The sequence below is a fragment of the Argentina silus genome, assembly GCF_951799395.1.
Source record: "Argentina silus genome assembly, chromosome: 1".
In the NCBI taxonomy this organism is placed as follows: domain Eukaryota; kingdom Metazoa; phylum Chordata; class Actinopteri; order Argentiniformes; family Argentinidae; genus Argentina; species Argentina silus.
This window is the reverse complement of record NC_139655.1, coordinates 19,445,422-19,462,282: the sequence shown is the minus strand read 5'-3', so window position 1 is coordinate 19,462,282 and position 16,861 is coordinate 19,445,422. Positions and strand designations below refer to the sequence as shown.

At 43.4% G+C, this 16,861-nt stretch overlaps 1 protein-coding gene across 1 annotated transcript in view; it reads left to right on the top strand.

Annotated features, from left to right (window-relative positions):
• sorcs2 (sortilin-related VPS10 domain containing receptor 2) overlaps positions 1-16,861 on the top strand; it is a gene marked incomplete at its 5' end in the record, with an annotated part of 163,059 nt that overhangs the window by 136,425 nt on the left and 9,773 nt on the right. Inside the window, 7 exons of the mRNA XM_083683063.1 lie at positions 2,656-2,745; positions 7,438-7,617; positions 9,604-9,750; positions 10,603-10,705; positions 11,978-12,054; positions 12,329-12,420; positions 15,939-16,046. Of these exons, the coding sequence (XP_083539189.1) occupies positions 2,656-2,745; positions 7,438-7,617; positions 9,604-9,750; positions 10,603-10,705; positions 11,978-12,054; positions 12,329-12,420; positions 15,939-16,046 (797 nt within the window). The remainder of the gene's footprint in view (positions 1-2,655; positions 2,746-7,437; positions 7,618-9,603; positions 9,751-10,602; positions 10,706-11,977; positions 12,055-12,328; positions 12,421-15,938; positions 16,047-16,861) is intronic.

Below are 16,861 nucleotides of genomic sequence, written 5' to 3'. Positions count from 1 at the left end.
GCCAGGCACTTATAGTCAGAGACTTGTTCAATTTGGTCTCTCTTCAGCGTACAAACATGTAGATCACTGTAAACAATGTTACGGATCTAGAGAAAAACCTAGACTTAGTTTTGTCCTCATTTAGCACCAGCTTAAAATCAACAAGCAATTTTTGAATAGAATTAAAACCATGCTGAAGGCATTCATCATAAAGATTAAGTAATTTACAATTGTTCAAGGACAAACTAACGTTATTCATATAGATGTTACAGCAGTAGACCTAGAATCATTTTTTCATATTTTTATATTGAGAAAACTAGACTGAAATCCATGAACTGAAATACATTGAGTCATATCCAGAGGTCTGCACAATACTGTTTCTTATCCAGAGAGATCACAATGTCATTTATAACTGGAGATGCAGCAGACATTTCCAAATCTGACTGGTGTGCATTAAAAATGCAATTTATTATTAAAAAGCTGCATCTGATATTTTAGCTAAACAAGAAAGCCTTGAGATAAGGCACTAATTATTCAAATCGCTGGGATTACCCGGTTTATAAAGAGGTACATTGAGAGTGCATTGACCGCCTTCCACATTTTGGGAAAAGTACCAGGGAGAATTGTCATGTTAAAAATATGAGCCAGAAGTTGAGCTATTAATAGGGCAGAAAGCTGCAGGAGATACAGATCAAGCATGCCAACCCCTGTAGACTTTCATAAAGCTCTTTGTTTGTGTAACATGCATAACATAGTTTTGATATGCTGGCTCCAGATGAAATCCATTACTTTGCAACTCCAATTGCACTGTTCTACCCTTATGTAATCCCATCTACTGTAGTGTACATATAAGAAGGAGAGGTTGCTTGGAAGAATGTTACACCTAAGTTTAGATCCTCTTGTAGAAGAGTTGCTTCACACCATATAGAAGCTCCAGGCACCAGCTTAGTCATTTGCCTGTGGTAACACCGACAGACAGACAGACAGACAGACAGACAGACAGACAGACAGACAGACAGACAGACAGAGAGAGAGAGAGAGAGAGAGAGAGAAAAATTTCATTCAGTGGTGAGGCATACACAGGGTCAGCATCAACAAAAGATTGGACTATTATCCTCCGGGGGATTATCCCAGAGACTGTGAGGGATGTGGGTTATGAGGACACACAAAGCGAGAGAGTCATTCCCCAGTCCTCAAAACACACATACAAAACACACACACACACACCAAAACACATACACGTACATAGATATACTGCATGCGCACAAAAATACACACTCATCCGCACACATGCGCACACACGCATGCACGCACACACACACGCATGCACGCACACACACACACACACACACACACACACACACACACACACACACACACACAGACTCACTCATAGGCAAAATGACAGCTGTTCATGCCAGTGGTGTACCCATGCCTGTGGGGATGTAGAACTGTGTACAGAATGTGGAAATGCAGAGTCAGACCCGCACTGAGAGTCTGCTTCCATGTCAGCATTGGCATACACATGGCCTCAATACACTTGTGAAAACATTCCTGTTTAATCTAGAAACACGTGCTACATTGAAATATGATTTATATTCAATACTTTTGAATTTGATTTCACAACCACCTCCCAATGTTTAGTGTGATTACTACAATTCAGAGTCTGACATACAGTATTACTTGCAGGCTCTACTTTTGATAGTACGAGAGGGGCAAGAAGATTTCTGTATCACTGCCTAAAAAGCAAGTTTACCTCAGAACTTAGGTAAACTAGGTAAACTTGAAGAATATAATGCCAGACGGAGTCTTTGAGTGTTTTTTGTCCATGTCAGCTCCCATCAAGACTCCCCCCTCCCCCCCAGCACAGGGCGGCATAACTCGGCCATTACCCAGCAGCCCCCTGCTGTGATTTGCATGCCCAGGCCTGGCTCTCCATGCTAGTGGAGTGTTTTCTGCTGAGCTCAGGGCTTCCTCTCCTCCTCTCCATCCTTTGTTTGTTATGACTCAGGGAATAACAGATGGTGAACCGCACACCTCTCCCTTACCTGTGGTGGGCAGGTTGTTGGTGCATGCTGAATCTCTCTCTATCTTTCTCTTCCTCTTTCCTTATATCTCTCTTTTCCATCCTCTCTTTCTGTTTCAACTTTCTGTCTATGTCTTCAGTATCTCCGCCGTAGATTGAAGACCCATCTCTTCAGGCTACATCTTAGATTAGATTAGATTTTTTTATTTTTTTATTTTTTAGATTAGATTCAACTTTATTGTCATTGTGCAGAGTACAAGTACAGAGACAACGAAATGCAGTTAGCGTCTAACCAGAAGTGCAAAAAAGCAGAAAGTGCAATGAACAGTATATACAGGTCCCTCCTAAAGACCTCTTCATCCCCACTACCCCCCTGTACAAGTTTCTGATTCACTTGCTTAAATAAATGTATTTGTTGTAAGTCGCTTTGGATAAAGGCATCTGCTAAATGCCATAAATGTAATTGTAAATAAATGTATCTCCCACTCCCTCTTTCTTTCTCTCCTTTTCTTTCCCTCTCAGAGTGGAGTAACGCAGTAGTTATGATCAATCAGAGGGATGAGTCAAACATTACGCGGTTGAGATCCACCTCTACTTTGTCACTGACATGTCACCTGATGTCTCTCTGTCCCTCTGTCTCTGTTCCCCAGGTGACCACAGGGAACCGCACCAAGCACTACATCTCGTACCGACGGAACGAGTTTGTCCAGATGAGGTTCCCCAAATACGCCCTACCAAAGGTACAGTACACCCCAGCACTATTAGCTAAATCAGATGAAATCACCTCCATACAGAACAATATCAGGCTTGGCCTCAATCAATATGGACTGATCAATTCATGATTTGAATTTGCACAATACATAGATATTCCCAATACCGTGCTATAGATATTTACCTCAAATATGACGACGTGTACTATATTCAATAATTCCATGCAATGCTTCTATCACGTCATTGACAAAATCACAGAGTGAGTTGGCATCATGTGTTGCTTTTCAAAGTGTATAGGAACCTTTGCTGTCAGTGTCAGTGACTCAGGGGGCAGTTTTAGTGTGACACTGGCTGAGTGTTATTGAATAGTGTTATTGATTGGTGTGCCAGGCCAGGGGACCTGGCAATTTCCCAACCTCAGCAGAGAACAAAACAAACCGTAAATGACAATCACTGTCATTAGCACTGTAGACTTCGCCTTAGAGGGTCGAAAGTGTGTCTATGGAAGACACACACACACACACACACACACTCACTCACCCCAGCATTACTCAGATTCTACCCCCACACCATTTTGAGGGGTCTTGGATTTCATGACTCTAGTGTCGACCCCTCTGTGCTCTTTAAGAAGGTGAAAGTGAAGGACTGGCCTCAGGGGATGAGAGATGGGAAAGAAGAGATCAGATTGATAAGGTGTCATAGAGGGAGTGGAGAGGTCTGCTGTATGTAGCTATAGTACATAGCTGTGTGTTCTCTTCATGCTACGCTCTAGTTTATTTCTCTCTACACATGTCCTCTTGGCAGCTGATTGAGCAGATAGGTCACACATTCAAATGGAGAGCTTTTAGGTCAAGAGAGCCGAGGAGGAGAGAGTTGGAAGGAGAGAGAGAGAGAGAGGTGTGTGTGTGTGTGTGTGTGTGTGAGAGAGAGAGGGAGGGAGAAAGTGGATTAGAGAAATAGGCTGTGGCTGTTGCGCCCCTGTTTTCCACAGTGAATAATTGAAAAGCTTTTGAAAAATGCAGATTGGAGAGTGTGGTTTAGCCTTTCCTCAGAGGCCCCCTAAAGTTATGGATTAAGAGCCTGAACCTACTGTAGTGTGTTGGTTTGCTACGCTGAGGAGCTGCTACTGCAGGCCATAAAATCAGAGGGGTAATTGTCCCTCCTCTCACTCTTTATTGTCCCCTCTCTCACTCTTTATTGCTCTCTGTAACTATCCTTTTCTATCTGTCTCCTTATCTTTCTCTCTCCCTCCATCCATTCTCTCATTTAATCTTTTCCTCTCTGTGTTGATGTGTGTGGGTCTCTATGAGTTAGTTTCTCAGGGTGTGAATGGAGGCATGCCTTCTGTTGTTGTCTTTCTCTCTTCAACCCTTGTCTGCTCTGCTCTCTCTCTCTCACAAAGGCCCACAGTGACAGATGCATCAGAGCCCCATTCTACCACATCAACATCATCCCTTATGGGACACTGTTGGAGGAAGCTCCTCCATTCACTAAAGCTGAGCCCAGCTTTGTTGTCTTTCAGACCCATTCAGGGGCTGCAATGAAATTACTGTTTGTATTTCAGTTTTTTCACATGAAATGCATTGTATATACAGCAACATCAAGTATAAGGTATTATCAGTGCTGCTCTCAAAGCCTCTAAAGGGAAAAATAAATAAATGAATAAACATCTCTATTGGAAAGAAATGCTTAAGGGACAATGAGAGAGGCATATTAAGATTCAACACTGAGAGGCTGTTTATATTCATGCAAAATGAGACGTGATCAAAAGAGTCTTTGAGTATCAGTTCAGTGGTGCTGGGATCCAGGGACCAGCATTAAGGGCCTCTGGTATTTTACCACAGAGAGAGGCTCCCATCCGTGGGATGACTGTGTTCCCTCTGTCGCTGACAGTGATGGATGAAGGATCTTGGGTCCAGGGCATAGTTATCAGTGCAGGACAGTGGGACTGAACAGAGGATAAGACCAGACAGAGAGAGACGAGGTTGGGGTTGACAGACCACCCATCTCAGCACATCTACACCTCCTAAAAACATCTGGACCACACACACAGACACAGACAGGTCTTACAAAACATTGGAATCTATATACAGATACTATACACATTATAGATGCTACTGCTGATAGTTAGGGTTACACAATATTCTGGTAAAACAGGCATGTTTGTTAAATGTTTCACTCCTCTTATTTTTACATACAAAGCTCTGTCCTTAGCTTCCCTTTGTGTAGAGGACATTAGATATTCCAACAAATTACATTGTGCATATCTTTTTCTCTAACATAATCCTTTGCTTCAGCATGTTTGCACAACTGTGTCATAAACAGGCATATTTCAGTTGTCTTACTTTAGAATCCATCTAATTTAAGGTTCATGTGTTGTACAGTATGCTCAAGAGCAGCTCAATCAAATGCATGTTGTTTGCCCACCCTGTAGAGTGTGTCTGTCTGTGTGGGTGTTTAGTTTATTAGGATCCCCATTAGCTGTTGCTCATGCAACATCTACTCTTCCTGGGGTCCACACATAACAAAACACATGACACAGTACAGTTATATATAACCCTAACCCAAGTTATAGACAAGAATAACAGAGATTAACACAAATATACTACAATACTACATACAATTCTGATAAAAGAGAATCAAACATGGTCAGAAGCCAAGAAACAATAAAAGCTAGAGTGTAGGGTTGTGTGTTGGGTGAGCGGAGCCAGATGCATATAAAAGTTTCTTTACTTGAAAAAATAGGCTCTTGATAACACAGAATACAAACACGATCCCACTTAAAATAATGTGGGAAAGCAAAGTATCTACTAACGGAAATAGTAGATGGCAAAAGGCAACGGACATAACTCGAAAAATAAAGAGAACTACGTCTCATAACTCGAACTCGTAAATATCAAAGGCTTACTTTTCTCAGGTGATGGAACAAACGGTGCACACACTGAAGACTGAGCGGGGAGTGAGGGTATATGAAGCATAGGTGACAATCAAACACAGGTGCAGGTAATAAGTCCATAATGAGTGAGTGAGGCGGCACAGTGGGCGGGCGGAGGGAGACACCTAGGGACCACACTGGAAAGTGCGACCCCATCCGTAACACCAGAGAATGACTTACAGACTGGAGGGGAGGCACAAGAGTTTCTTAAGCTGTTTTTTTGTAAGCATTGGTGGCAAAGTATTCCATGTTGACATGGCTCTATACATCACTGTATGCCGCGTAACATTTGTTTTTGGTTTGGGTACAGTGAAGAAACCCATAGTTGCATGTCTGGTGGGGTCTGCATGTCTGTCTGAAGTGTATGCAAGTTGATCATACAAACTATTTCTCATGAAGACCAGAAGAGAAGCAATTTTTTCAATTTCTTTAGTCACCTGTGTGTGTGTGTGTGTGTGTGTGTGTGTGTGTGTGTGTGTGTGTGTGTGTGTGTGTGTGTGTGTATGTGTGTCTGTGTGTGTCTGTGTGTGCATATCTAGGACTCAGTATACTTTTGGTGGGTGGGTGGATGGCTGTTGTGAGTGTAAAAGTCTGCCAGAGTTGAAGTTTGCAGACTTCTCAATGCCAACTCCTCAGGCTTTCTATAGCCTCTCTGGAGGACAGATCTGTAAACACAGAGTGAGTTTGCACAGCATTAGACAATCTAGTGGAGGAACGGAAGAGTGATGGAGTGAACGCATGCACACACACACACACGCACGCACACACACACAGCTCAGGTTTACCTTGTATTGCAGTATCCTTGATATTCCCCATTCAAGCTTGCAACAAGCTTGGAGTAATAACCCTTCTTACACTTGACTTTTACTCTGCTCAATCAACATTAAGAGTTAATGAGCGGAGACCAGCCAACTCACTGTGGACTCCAGCCTTCAGCTGCTCCCCCTACTACACTATTGATGAATGAAACTCTGCTGGGAGGCATGTTGCGCTGTGGCTGAGAGAACGCCTACATTCACCATGACCCACTTCTTACTTCCCTCAGAGGAAAACACATTCCAGTGCCTCCATCACATCCCCAACCATGCACTTGAAAGTTACAGACAGTTACAGACAAGCTACTCTACTGCTCTAAGTTAACAACTTAGGTCCTAGTGTTGCAGGTTTAGCCTTCTAGACAGAGGCTGGTTTAAACACACACATATCTGGCTATGGACAGCATTGGACACAGCTGCCCACTACTAGCTTTCACTGGAGCCATATACTGTAAAATAGTAGTATAGTTGAGACATATGGAGTTTTCAAGGCGAGTTGGCAGTGTGCCAATGTGTGGCTGTCTGTACTGCTATGAGTTTGACTTGCCTTCATCCTCGGCTATGTTAATATAATCAGAACTGCTCACAGGGAATGCTGACTCATGCAGTCTACTGTTCCATTCCCCAATTCTGTCTCTCTTGACTGATGAACACATTTACATCAGAATGGGAGACACTGGGAAGTTATGACCTGCACTCTAACAGGTTTTGTGACCTGCTAACATTTTTTTGAGAGGAACGTGTTGTTTTTAGTTTTGTCAATTTGTTTTTGTCACCATTCTGATTTTAAAATGAGAAGGTTGATGTCAAGGTTGTTGAATCTTATTGTCCATCTATATCTCTTTCCATGTCAGTCCGTATGTCTCTCTTTCTCTCTCTCTCTCTCTCTCTCTCTTTCTATGTACGTTGTGATGTACAATGAAAGACTGATGGCAAATGTGTTGACCCTCTCTATTCCCCCCCCTCCCCAGGACGTCCAGATCGTCAGTACAGACGAGAACCAGGTGTTTCTGGCACTGCAGGAGTGGTACCAGACAGACACCTATAACCTGTACCAGTCAGACCCCCAGGGAGTGTACTACTCCATCGTACTGGAGAACGTCCGCAGCACCAAGCAGCCAGAAGAGAGCGTCCTCATAGACATACTGGAGGTGAGTCAGGGTCAGCACCCTACCCCCCGGCTGTATGTCACCACCATTACACCCTGATCAGTGAGAGTACCAACATGAATTTGAATCTGGAAGTATGTTCTCCATGGTAAAGCTCAAACTGTTGCTCATTTCAACCTAGTAACCCCAATTCCACCAATCAGTGTTATCTGTCGTGAGACATAGACCTTCATTCCTTAAACTGTCTGTTCAGATACGTTTTTCCTCAGAGTCAGAACCTTGTGTTTTTTGGGTCTGAGTGTGTACACGCTGGCAGGCATTTGTATCCAATCCTCCTCTTCACCTCCTTAAAAAAAAAAAAAAAACTTACTGTAACAAGCTGTATGTAGCTCTTCTTCACGGTGGTGTTCCCACTCCCTCTCTCACCAGTCCTTGGGAGTCATTGCCAAGGTAACTGTGGGTAGGTGGTCACACCTCAACTGAAGTAGAGAATATTCTGGAGCGCCTGTGGCTTTGAGTGGGTTAATCCAAATGCTGGAGCAATGGATGCCTTCAAGAGAGCATACATTTGATTAAAAAAAAACACTCACAGGACCTGACTGTAATTCCACAGCAGAGGAGTTGTATACAAAATATTCCTATGATGGCAATATACAGTAGGAAGCATTTTATGCTGCTATTCATACATGCATGCATGCATGGTTTTTGAGCCCAACAGAATTGCATTTTCTTGACACACAGCTCCTGTGCAATTATAGATTTTTTTTGTTTTTACCATGAAATCTTTATTTAGTCTTTTTATCTGATATAACAGGTTTATATTTACCAATTCCATATGTTGGTTTAGAGGAAATCATGTGTGTACTAGAAAAACTAAATTATAAAGAAATTCGTACAGGTGCAAAAATAAGTGAACCCAAAGTTTCATTGGTTAAATCAAGTATCTAAGTGGAATTAGGTGTGTAAATAAATGGGTACCAAATGAACAAATCATAGATCTTTAGGAAAGAGTTTGGGCGGGACTTCTTGTTAGATGAGTTGAGGTAGAACCTCCTCCATTTCAAATTATTTCTTCCATAAAAATATACACTCACACAATGTTACATAAGTAAAGATTCCTGGTTCAGTGCATTTAACGTCTGTTGTTTCACTCTCCCAATTTGACATCAAAGTGGTTTTCCATTGTTATGATTGGTGACACTATAATGTTAATATGAAAAACATTGATGAGATATGCATTTTTACTCTGTGTGTTTTCCCAGCCAGACCATCATTCATCTCTCTGTTACTGGTTTGTTATGACAAGGTCTTGTGATGACGGAAGACAAACGGAGCGAGGGAGAAGTGGAGGAAGTGTTAGAGGACAGAGAGTCAGTGGTCCATGGAACTGAGGCAAAACTCATTTCCTTTCCTCTCTGCACCTCTCTCATCCCTCGCTCCAGGGTACACTCTCATCATAGGGAGGGAGTGGGAGGGAGAGGGAGAGAGGAATTGATAAAGACTTGAGGCAGAGAGAGAGGGTGAGAGAGATGAAGTGTATGCATGATATATGAGACACCGGTACAGAGACAGATAAAGAGATAGAGAAAAAGATATAGAGGGAAAGTGAGAGATAAAGAGACAGAAAGAGAGAGGTAAGAGAGAAAGTAGGAGGCACAGAGAGGGAGATACTGACAGAGAAAGATAAAGATGTACAGAGGGAACATCACAGGTTGAGAGAGAGAGGGGGGCGGGAGGGGGAGAGAGGGGGGAGAGAGAGAGAGACAGTACATCCAGCCAGACAAGTGTCCTGAGCCTCAGTCTATTCCTGCCCCAGCAGCACTACTTATAGTACATTATAGATACATGTGTCTGGAGAGCTCTGCTGGTCTGGAGGGCTCTTTGTGGTTCTGTCTAAATGGCTGTCTGCTTTCTAAGTCTACTCTACCAGTCCTTGCTTTCAGGACCCACAAGTCAGTCCCACAGCAGTTCGAAACCACACTATATTCCCATCTAATATAACTAAGATGTTCATTGTTTTTTTCCAAGGTGCGTGGGATCAAAGGGGTCTTTCTGGCCAATCAGAAGGTGGATGGCAAAGTGACAACTCTCATCACCTACAACAAAGGTCGGGATTGGGAACCTCTTTCCCCGCCCACCATTGACATGAACGGCAAACCAGTCACCTGCAAGTCGGTGAGGAACCCTCTCACTCCAGTGTTGCTGGTTGTGCCTTCTAGAACACTAGAACACCACTCCAGCACTGTCAGGAAGGAAATACAGTATGTCATTTTTAGGCATTGGAAAATTGCCCCAGGAGAGAGATGTCTATAAATTAATCATGAGTCACCTAAAGAGAGATCTCACAGGTTCAGAGAGAGAGAGAGAGAGAGCCCACTAGTTTTTATTTTTTATTTTAACCATCTTTCCACATGACAGAGTTGAACCCAGACAGATGTCATGTCTACTCATGGGGATAAGGAATGAAGAAGAAAAACACTGCCAGGGGCAGAGACACTGACAATACACCTGATATATCCTCTCCTCCGTCTCACCATATAGTAGCTCTTCATAATGGGCCCCTAGTAACACATATCAGCCATCTTAGAACCATGTCTCCTTACCTCCACCATGGCAACTATTACACTTTCCTTGTTTATTGGCTCTCCAGGGTTGTCATGGCGCCAAGATCAGAGGTCAGAGAGACAGGTTTACGACCCTGACACAAACAATGTCACTGCCCGTGTCACCATGCTATACTGACATCAAACTCAAACGCTACCTTTCCCTTTCAGAAAGCACACAAGAGTAATTGCTGCTATAGCTAACAGAGGATCGTGGTTCGTAATGATGGCTGAATTAAGCCATGTGTTGTAGATTAATGTTCTTAATCTGTATTTAATCTACTGCCTAATAGTGCTGCAAAGTCATTTAGATAGCTTTCTTTCCAGGAATGGGGGGGGGGGGGGTGTAGTCGGGGTAATTTGGGTGAACTATACCTAATGTCATCTACTGTAAGTGATGTCACATCTATGTCCACTCTCCTAGCCTGAGTGTCACCTGCACCTGCACCTGCGCTGGGCAGACAACCCGTATGTATCTGGCACTGTCCACACCAAAGACTCCGCCCCTGGACTCATCATGGGCGCAGGTGAGTTTCTAATGTCATCCCACTTGATCAGAATGATCTCATATTTTGAAGCTATACAGTGTTTGTTTTCAAGTACATTGTTTACAAACAATGGTGTAAAACAACCTAATATGTTAGGTTTACATTTTTGACATTCTGGGTTGTAATAGGGTAAGCTCATGAGGCAATGAGGCATTTATAAGCTATATATAATAAGTATATAACAAGAATCAATGGCTATATATCATTCATTTAAAACTCAAATAATGTATGTACCAATCCAGATTGCCCCATAATGGCATCCATGTGGAACAGGCACACAAGGACCCCCCACAGTTTTGGAGTGGTCTGGCCTTGCCTGGGCCTTTTAGCCTAAGTACTGTAAACATTAGCCTACTGGTTGTAAAGAGGGATTAGGTCCCAGTCATTATTGTCAGGGAGTGCTTAGCCTGTGGTTTAGACGGCTCTCTGTGGTACAATAGAGCCCTCAGACAGTGGGCGCTAAAGCAGCCTGGACATAATGCAGGCTTATGCCAGGCACTCACAGCAGGAAAGATCCATCACACAGACTGCTGTTCTATGTCACAGAGCTGTGTGTGTGTGTGTGTGTGTGTGTGTGTGTGTGTGTGTGTGGGTGTGTGTGTGTGGGTGTGTGTGTGTGTGTGTGTGTGTGTGTGTGGGTGTGTGTGTGTTGGTGTGTGTTGGTGTGTGTTAGAGTGACCAAGCCCCCATCCACTAGAACCCTCCCCTTGCGCTCCATTATTGACCAACACCAAGTGCCTGAGCTAAAACATGCCTCTTTACACCTAGACAGGACTAAAATGTTGGTTTTGGCTGTGTTTTTTTTCTGAAAGGGGATATAGTCACTGCTGCTTTTATGTATTGAATACTTGGCATTTATGTGCAGGCAACCTGGTGGAGAGCTAAAATAACGGTCCTGAATGAAAGGTATAAGTGGCCTGTCTCACCCATGAGTGAGAGTGAGCCACCTCCACTCTTCCCTTGCTCCTGCTGTTAAAAAAACTAGAGGAAAATTACCCTCCTTGATCTGAAATGATTTCTCGGTGCAGGAGGCTTTGATCTGACAGAGCACCTACCCTCTGTAATTTTTACTTGTCTTCTTTTTTAACTAAATTGTACAATTAGTGGAATTTTTCTTTTGACCCATGTTCTAAGGGAGGGAATTAAAAGACTTTAGATCACTGTAGCGCTGACATCCCTGCTACAGCCTGTTAATTCACTTCACTGTGGGTTTTCTCTCTCTCTCTCTCTCTCTCCCTCTCTCTCTCTCAGGTAACATGGGCTCTCAGCTAGTGGAGTATAAAGAGGAGATGTACGTCACCTCTGACTGTGGGAAGACCTGGAGACAGGTGAGTGTCATCCGCCTCTCTCCTGGAAAAAGAGTGTAACATGTGCATTGATAAGTTCCATTTTGGAAGACAACCTCTTATTTGAACAAAATAAATTCAATGAGACAACCTGCTCAAAGAAATGATACATTTAGAAGATAAGGAATTGTCTATCTTTTATAGTAAATGGCCTAGTCATGCACTCTGTATTCCGTCTTTTCTTGCATTCATCCTCCTACTCATCTCATTTCCTGTGGCGCTCTTCACTTCCTGTGTGTCTCCTTCCGGTTTGCAGGTGTTTGAGGAGGAGCATCACATCCTGTACCTGGACCATGGAGGCGTTATCGTGGCCATCAAGGACACCTCCATCCCCCTCAAAATACTCAAGTAAGGCTCACGCCACCATCAACTATTCATTAAGTCCTCATTTTCTAAATTGTCAACATGCCCAAGTGAAATCAGTCAATACATTTGTGCACCTAGCTTTTTCCCCCTACAAACCAGAGTAGGACTAGGTCTCTATTGTGGACCAAAAGAGATATAATCTCAATGACACAAACCTTGATAAAGATTGAATGAAAAACGAGATGATTAAAAACACCCAGAGAATGTAATCTCTGACCATCAGCTGACCTTCTAGTTGGAGCTTCTCATCCCCTCCTCCCACATGTTCTACAACCTACAGTAGCAGCATCCCCTCACCCACTGCATTTAAAAAGTTAAAATCACTGCCTTCGGACAGATTAAGCTGTAGTGCACCTCTTTACAAATGGGAATGAGAGAGTGTTCTGAAAGCTTTGCCTTTTGGAGATACAGTTAGGTCCATATATATTTGGACACTGACACAATTTTTGTTATTTTAGCTGTTTACCAAAATATATTCAAGTTACAGTTATATAATGAATATAGGCTTAAAGTGCAGACTCTCAGCTTTAATTTGAGGGTTCACATCCAAATTGGAGGAAGGGTTTAGGAATTACAACACTTTAATATGTAGCCCCCTCTTTTTCAAGGGACCAAAAGTAATTGGGCAATTGACTCAAACGCTGTTTCATGGACATGTGTGGGCTATTCCTTTGTTATTTCTTTATCAATTAAGCAGGTAAAAGGTCTGAGTTGATTCCAAGTGTGGCATTTGCATTTGGAAGCTGTTGCTGTGAACGCACAACATGCGGTCAAAGGAACTCTCAATGCAAGTGAAACAGGCCATCCTTACTCTGCAAAAACAAAACAAATCCATCAGAGAGATAGTGGCAACATTAGGAGTGGCCAAATCAACAGTTTGATACATTCTGAGAGAAAAAGAACGCACTGGTGAGCACGGCAACACAAAAAGGCCTGAATGTCCACGGAAGACAACAGTGGTGGATGATCGCAGGATCCTTCACATGGTAAAGAAAAACCCCTTCACAACATCAAGCCAAGTGAAGAACACTCTCCAGGAGGTAGGCATATCATTATCCAAGTCTACCATAAAGAGAAGACTTCACGAGAGCAAATACAGAGGGTTCACCACAAGGTGCAAACCATTCATAAGCCTCAAGCATAGAAAGGCCAGATTAGACTTTTAACATCTAAAAAAGCCAGCCTAGTTCTGGAACAGCATTCTTTGGACAGGTGAAACTAACAAGCTGTGCCAGCGTGATGGGAAGAAAAAAGTATGGAGAAGGCTTGGAACTGCTCGTGGTCCAAAGCATACCACATCATTTATAAAACACGGTGGAGGCAGTGTGATGGCATGGGCATGCATGGCTTCCGATGGCACTGGGTCGCTAGTGTTTATTGATGATGTGACCGAAGACAGAAGCAGCCGGATAAATTCTGAAGTGTTTAGGGATATACTGTCTGCTCAGATTCAGCCAAATTCAGCAAAGTTGATTGGACAGTGCTTCACAGTACTGATGGACAATGACCCAAAACATACTGTGAAAGCAACCCAGGAGTCAAAGGCAAAGAAGTGGAATATTCTGCAATGGCTGAGTCAATGACCTGATCTCAACCTGATCGAGCATGCATTTCACTTGCTGAAGACAAAACTAAAGGCAGAAAGACCCACGAACAAACAACAACTGAAGACAGCTGCAGTAAAGGCCTGGCAAAGCATCACAAAAGAGAAAACCCAAAATTTGGTGATGTGCATGGGTTCCAGACTTCAGGCAGTCATTGCCTGCAAAGGATTCTCAACAAAGTATTAAAAATGAACATTTTATTTATGATTATGTTAATTTGTCCAATTACATTTGAGCCCCTGAAAATAGGGGACTGTGTATAAAAATGGTTGCAATTCCTAAATGTTTCATACAATATTTTTGTTCAACCCCTTGAATTAAAGCTACAAGTCTGCACTTCAATTGCATCTCGATTGTTTCATTCAAATCCATTGTGGTGGTGTACAGAGCCAAAATTATGAAAATTGTGTCACTGTCCAAATATTTCCGGACCTAACTGTACATTCAGTGTCTATGTACCCAGGGTGTATGGATAATCTATATCCTCATGCATAGCTGGCTGCTGAGAGAAAGAGAGAGAGATAGAGAGAGTGAACAATGAAGTGAATCAGCAGGCTGTAGCAGAGAAGCAAAGAAGACGAGTAAAAATTACAGAGGGTGGGTGCTCTGTCAGATCAAAGCCGAGAAATCATTTCAAATGAAGGAGCGTCATTTTCCTCTTGTTTTTAACAGCAGGAGCGAGGGAAGAGAGGAGAAGAGGGCTAGCGAGGCGGCTCTCATGGGATGAGAGAGAGAGAGAGAGTGAGAGAGAGAGAAGAGAGAGAGGGGGAGGGTGGGAGAGGCATTGGCAGAGGGAGAAAAAGGGAAATGGCTTTAGCACTCAACTGAGTTAAGAGCCCTCCACAGCCTAAAGCAGTCCTTCACTGCAAAGAGAACCCTCTTCAAACTTAGGGACTGACACAAGTCCAAAACATACATCTCCAAATGAAACATTTACCCCCGTTTAGAATGGCTCTAGTTTTTCGGATGTAGCCCCCTCACAGTGCAAATGCAAATCAGAGCCATTCGGTTTCAGGGCCCCTTGGAAAGCAAAAAGGCTTGAACTCATGTATGCCAACTGTCTGACTTACCTCATACTCACTCAAATCATGTTACTGTAGATCATTTCTGGCTGCGCTCACACTAACTCAAACAGCAATGGATTGCTCTCACTAACACATCTGATCCCTTGGCATCCCTGTCAGTTGAAAACTAACATACTTGGAATGGAGATGCTTATTTAAAACATTTTGATCAAAATGCATCAAAATGTTATGAGAGAGAGAGAGAGAGAGAGAGAGAGAGAGAGAGAGAGAGAGAGAGAGAGAGAGAGAGAGAGAGAGAGAGAGAGAGAGAGAGAGAGATTGTACAGTTCAGATAAGACTACCTTTCCTATCTGATTCTCTCTTCATATACTGTACTGCATGGGGATGTCTGCTTCCCACTCTCTCTGTAGTGGTGCATGTTTCTCTGGTGATAAGCAAGTTGTATTTCAGGCTCATTTGCATTCCCCCGCAGCCTCGGTGTACCGCTCAATTCCACATTGATTCCTTTCCATCACATACTGTAACCACACTTACGTAATGTAACACTAAACTGCTGTTGATGTCAGTAGCCATGGTCACAGATGCTAAAGTAGAGCTAGTGGTGAGCTTTGTGTATTCTATCCTCTAATTTTAAAGTCCTCTTTAAAGCGTGCGTTTGGTAGCAGAAACATCCTCATAATGACATGCTGCCCAGCTGTTGTCTTGCAATGGCTAAAACCAGGGCATGATTAGTCACAGAGATTATCTTCCACTCACGTCATGTCGTATAACATCTGCTTCACCTTACCAATATGGAGGCTCATTTCCAAGATGGCTATCTAGATCTCTTTTAAGTTGATGGGATTGTGTTGTTACTGTTGTTTCTCCTCAGGTTCAGCATCGATGAGGGGCGCACGTGGGCCATCCATAACTTCACCAGCACCTCAGTGTTTGTGGATGGACTACTGAGTGAGCCGGGAGACGAGACGCTGGTCATGACGTGAGTGGACACCATGGAAACCGTGCCTGGCTAAGTCCTGCATGGCTCCTCTTGGCTCCAGTAAGAGGTTTAGGGAGGGAGATGGAGCAGCTGCCTCTCCAGGCTAACCGTTTAGGAGCAGCAGGTTTCTCTCATCTCACCAATTCCCTCTTGATTAGGAGGAGAGGGGCGCCAATTTGCCGGTGTTACTGCCAGTCGTTTTCACCTCAGACTTTTTCTGCACGTCCTCCTCCTGAGAGCTTGATTAGCCTAACAGCACATGATGAGGCAAGAAGCCTCTGTTTCTTTTTCTGTCGCTCCCCACCTTTCTTTCTTGATGTATTTTTTGTCTTTCTGTCTCTCTCCCTCTCTGTCTCTCTCGCTCTCTCTCTCTTTGTCCTTCTCCCTCTCCCTTAAAATCTTATCGGATTGGCTCGAGTGAGACGAGGCCCATCATCTCAGAGTTTTGCCCTAGAGCAGAGATAAGACCTTGCTTCTCATTTTAGCAGCCAGGGGAAGGTTCTACTGTATGGTGAGGGGACAAAATCACAACCCAGTAGGACAACAATTTTCCTGTGCTGAGAAGCAAATGTGGGTCGCCAAGGACAACCGACATATGCACATACACGTGCACTCAATTGCACGCACGCACACGGCGTCTGCCTCCTGTGAGATAGGGCAAGGATGGAAACGAGTAGGGGGGACAACTGATGGCCAACATCGATTACCCCCGGTTTATTTTTTTTCAAGCCCCTTGACAGCAGAGTCTCGTCTTTATAATTACGTTTTTGAACAGTGACTTAGCACCAAGGACAGCCTGGAAGATGGAGTGCTCA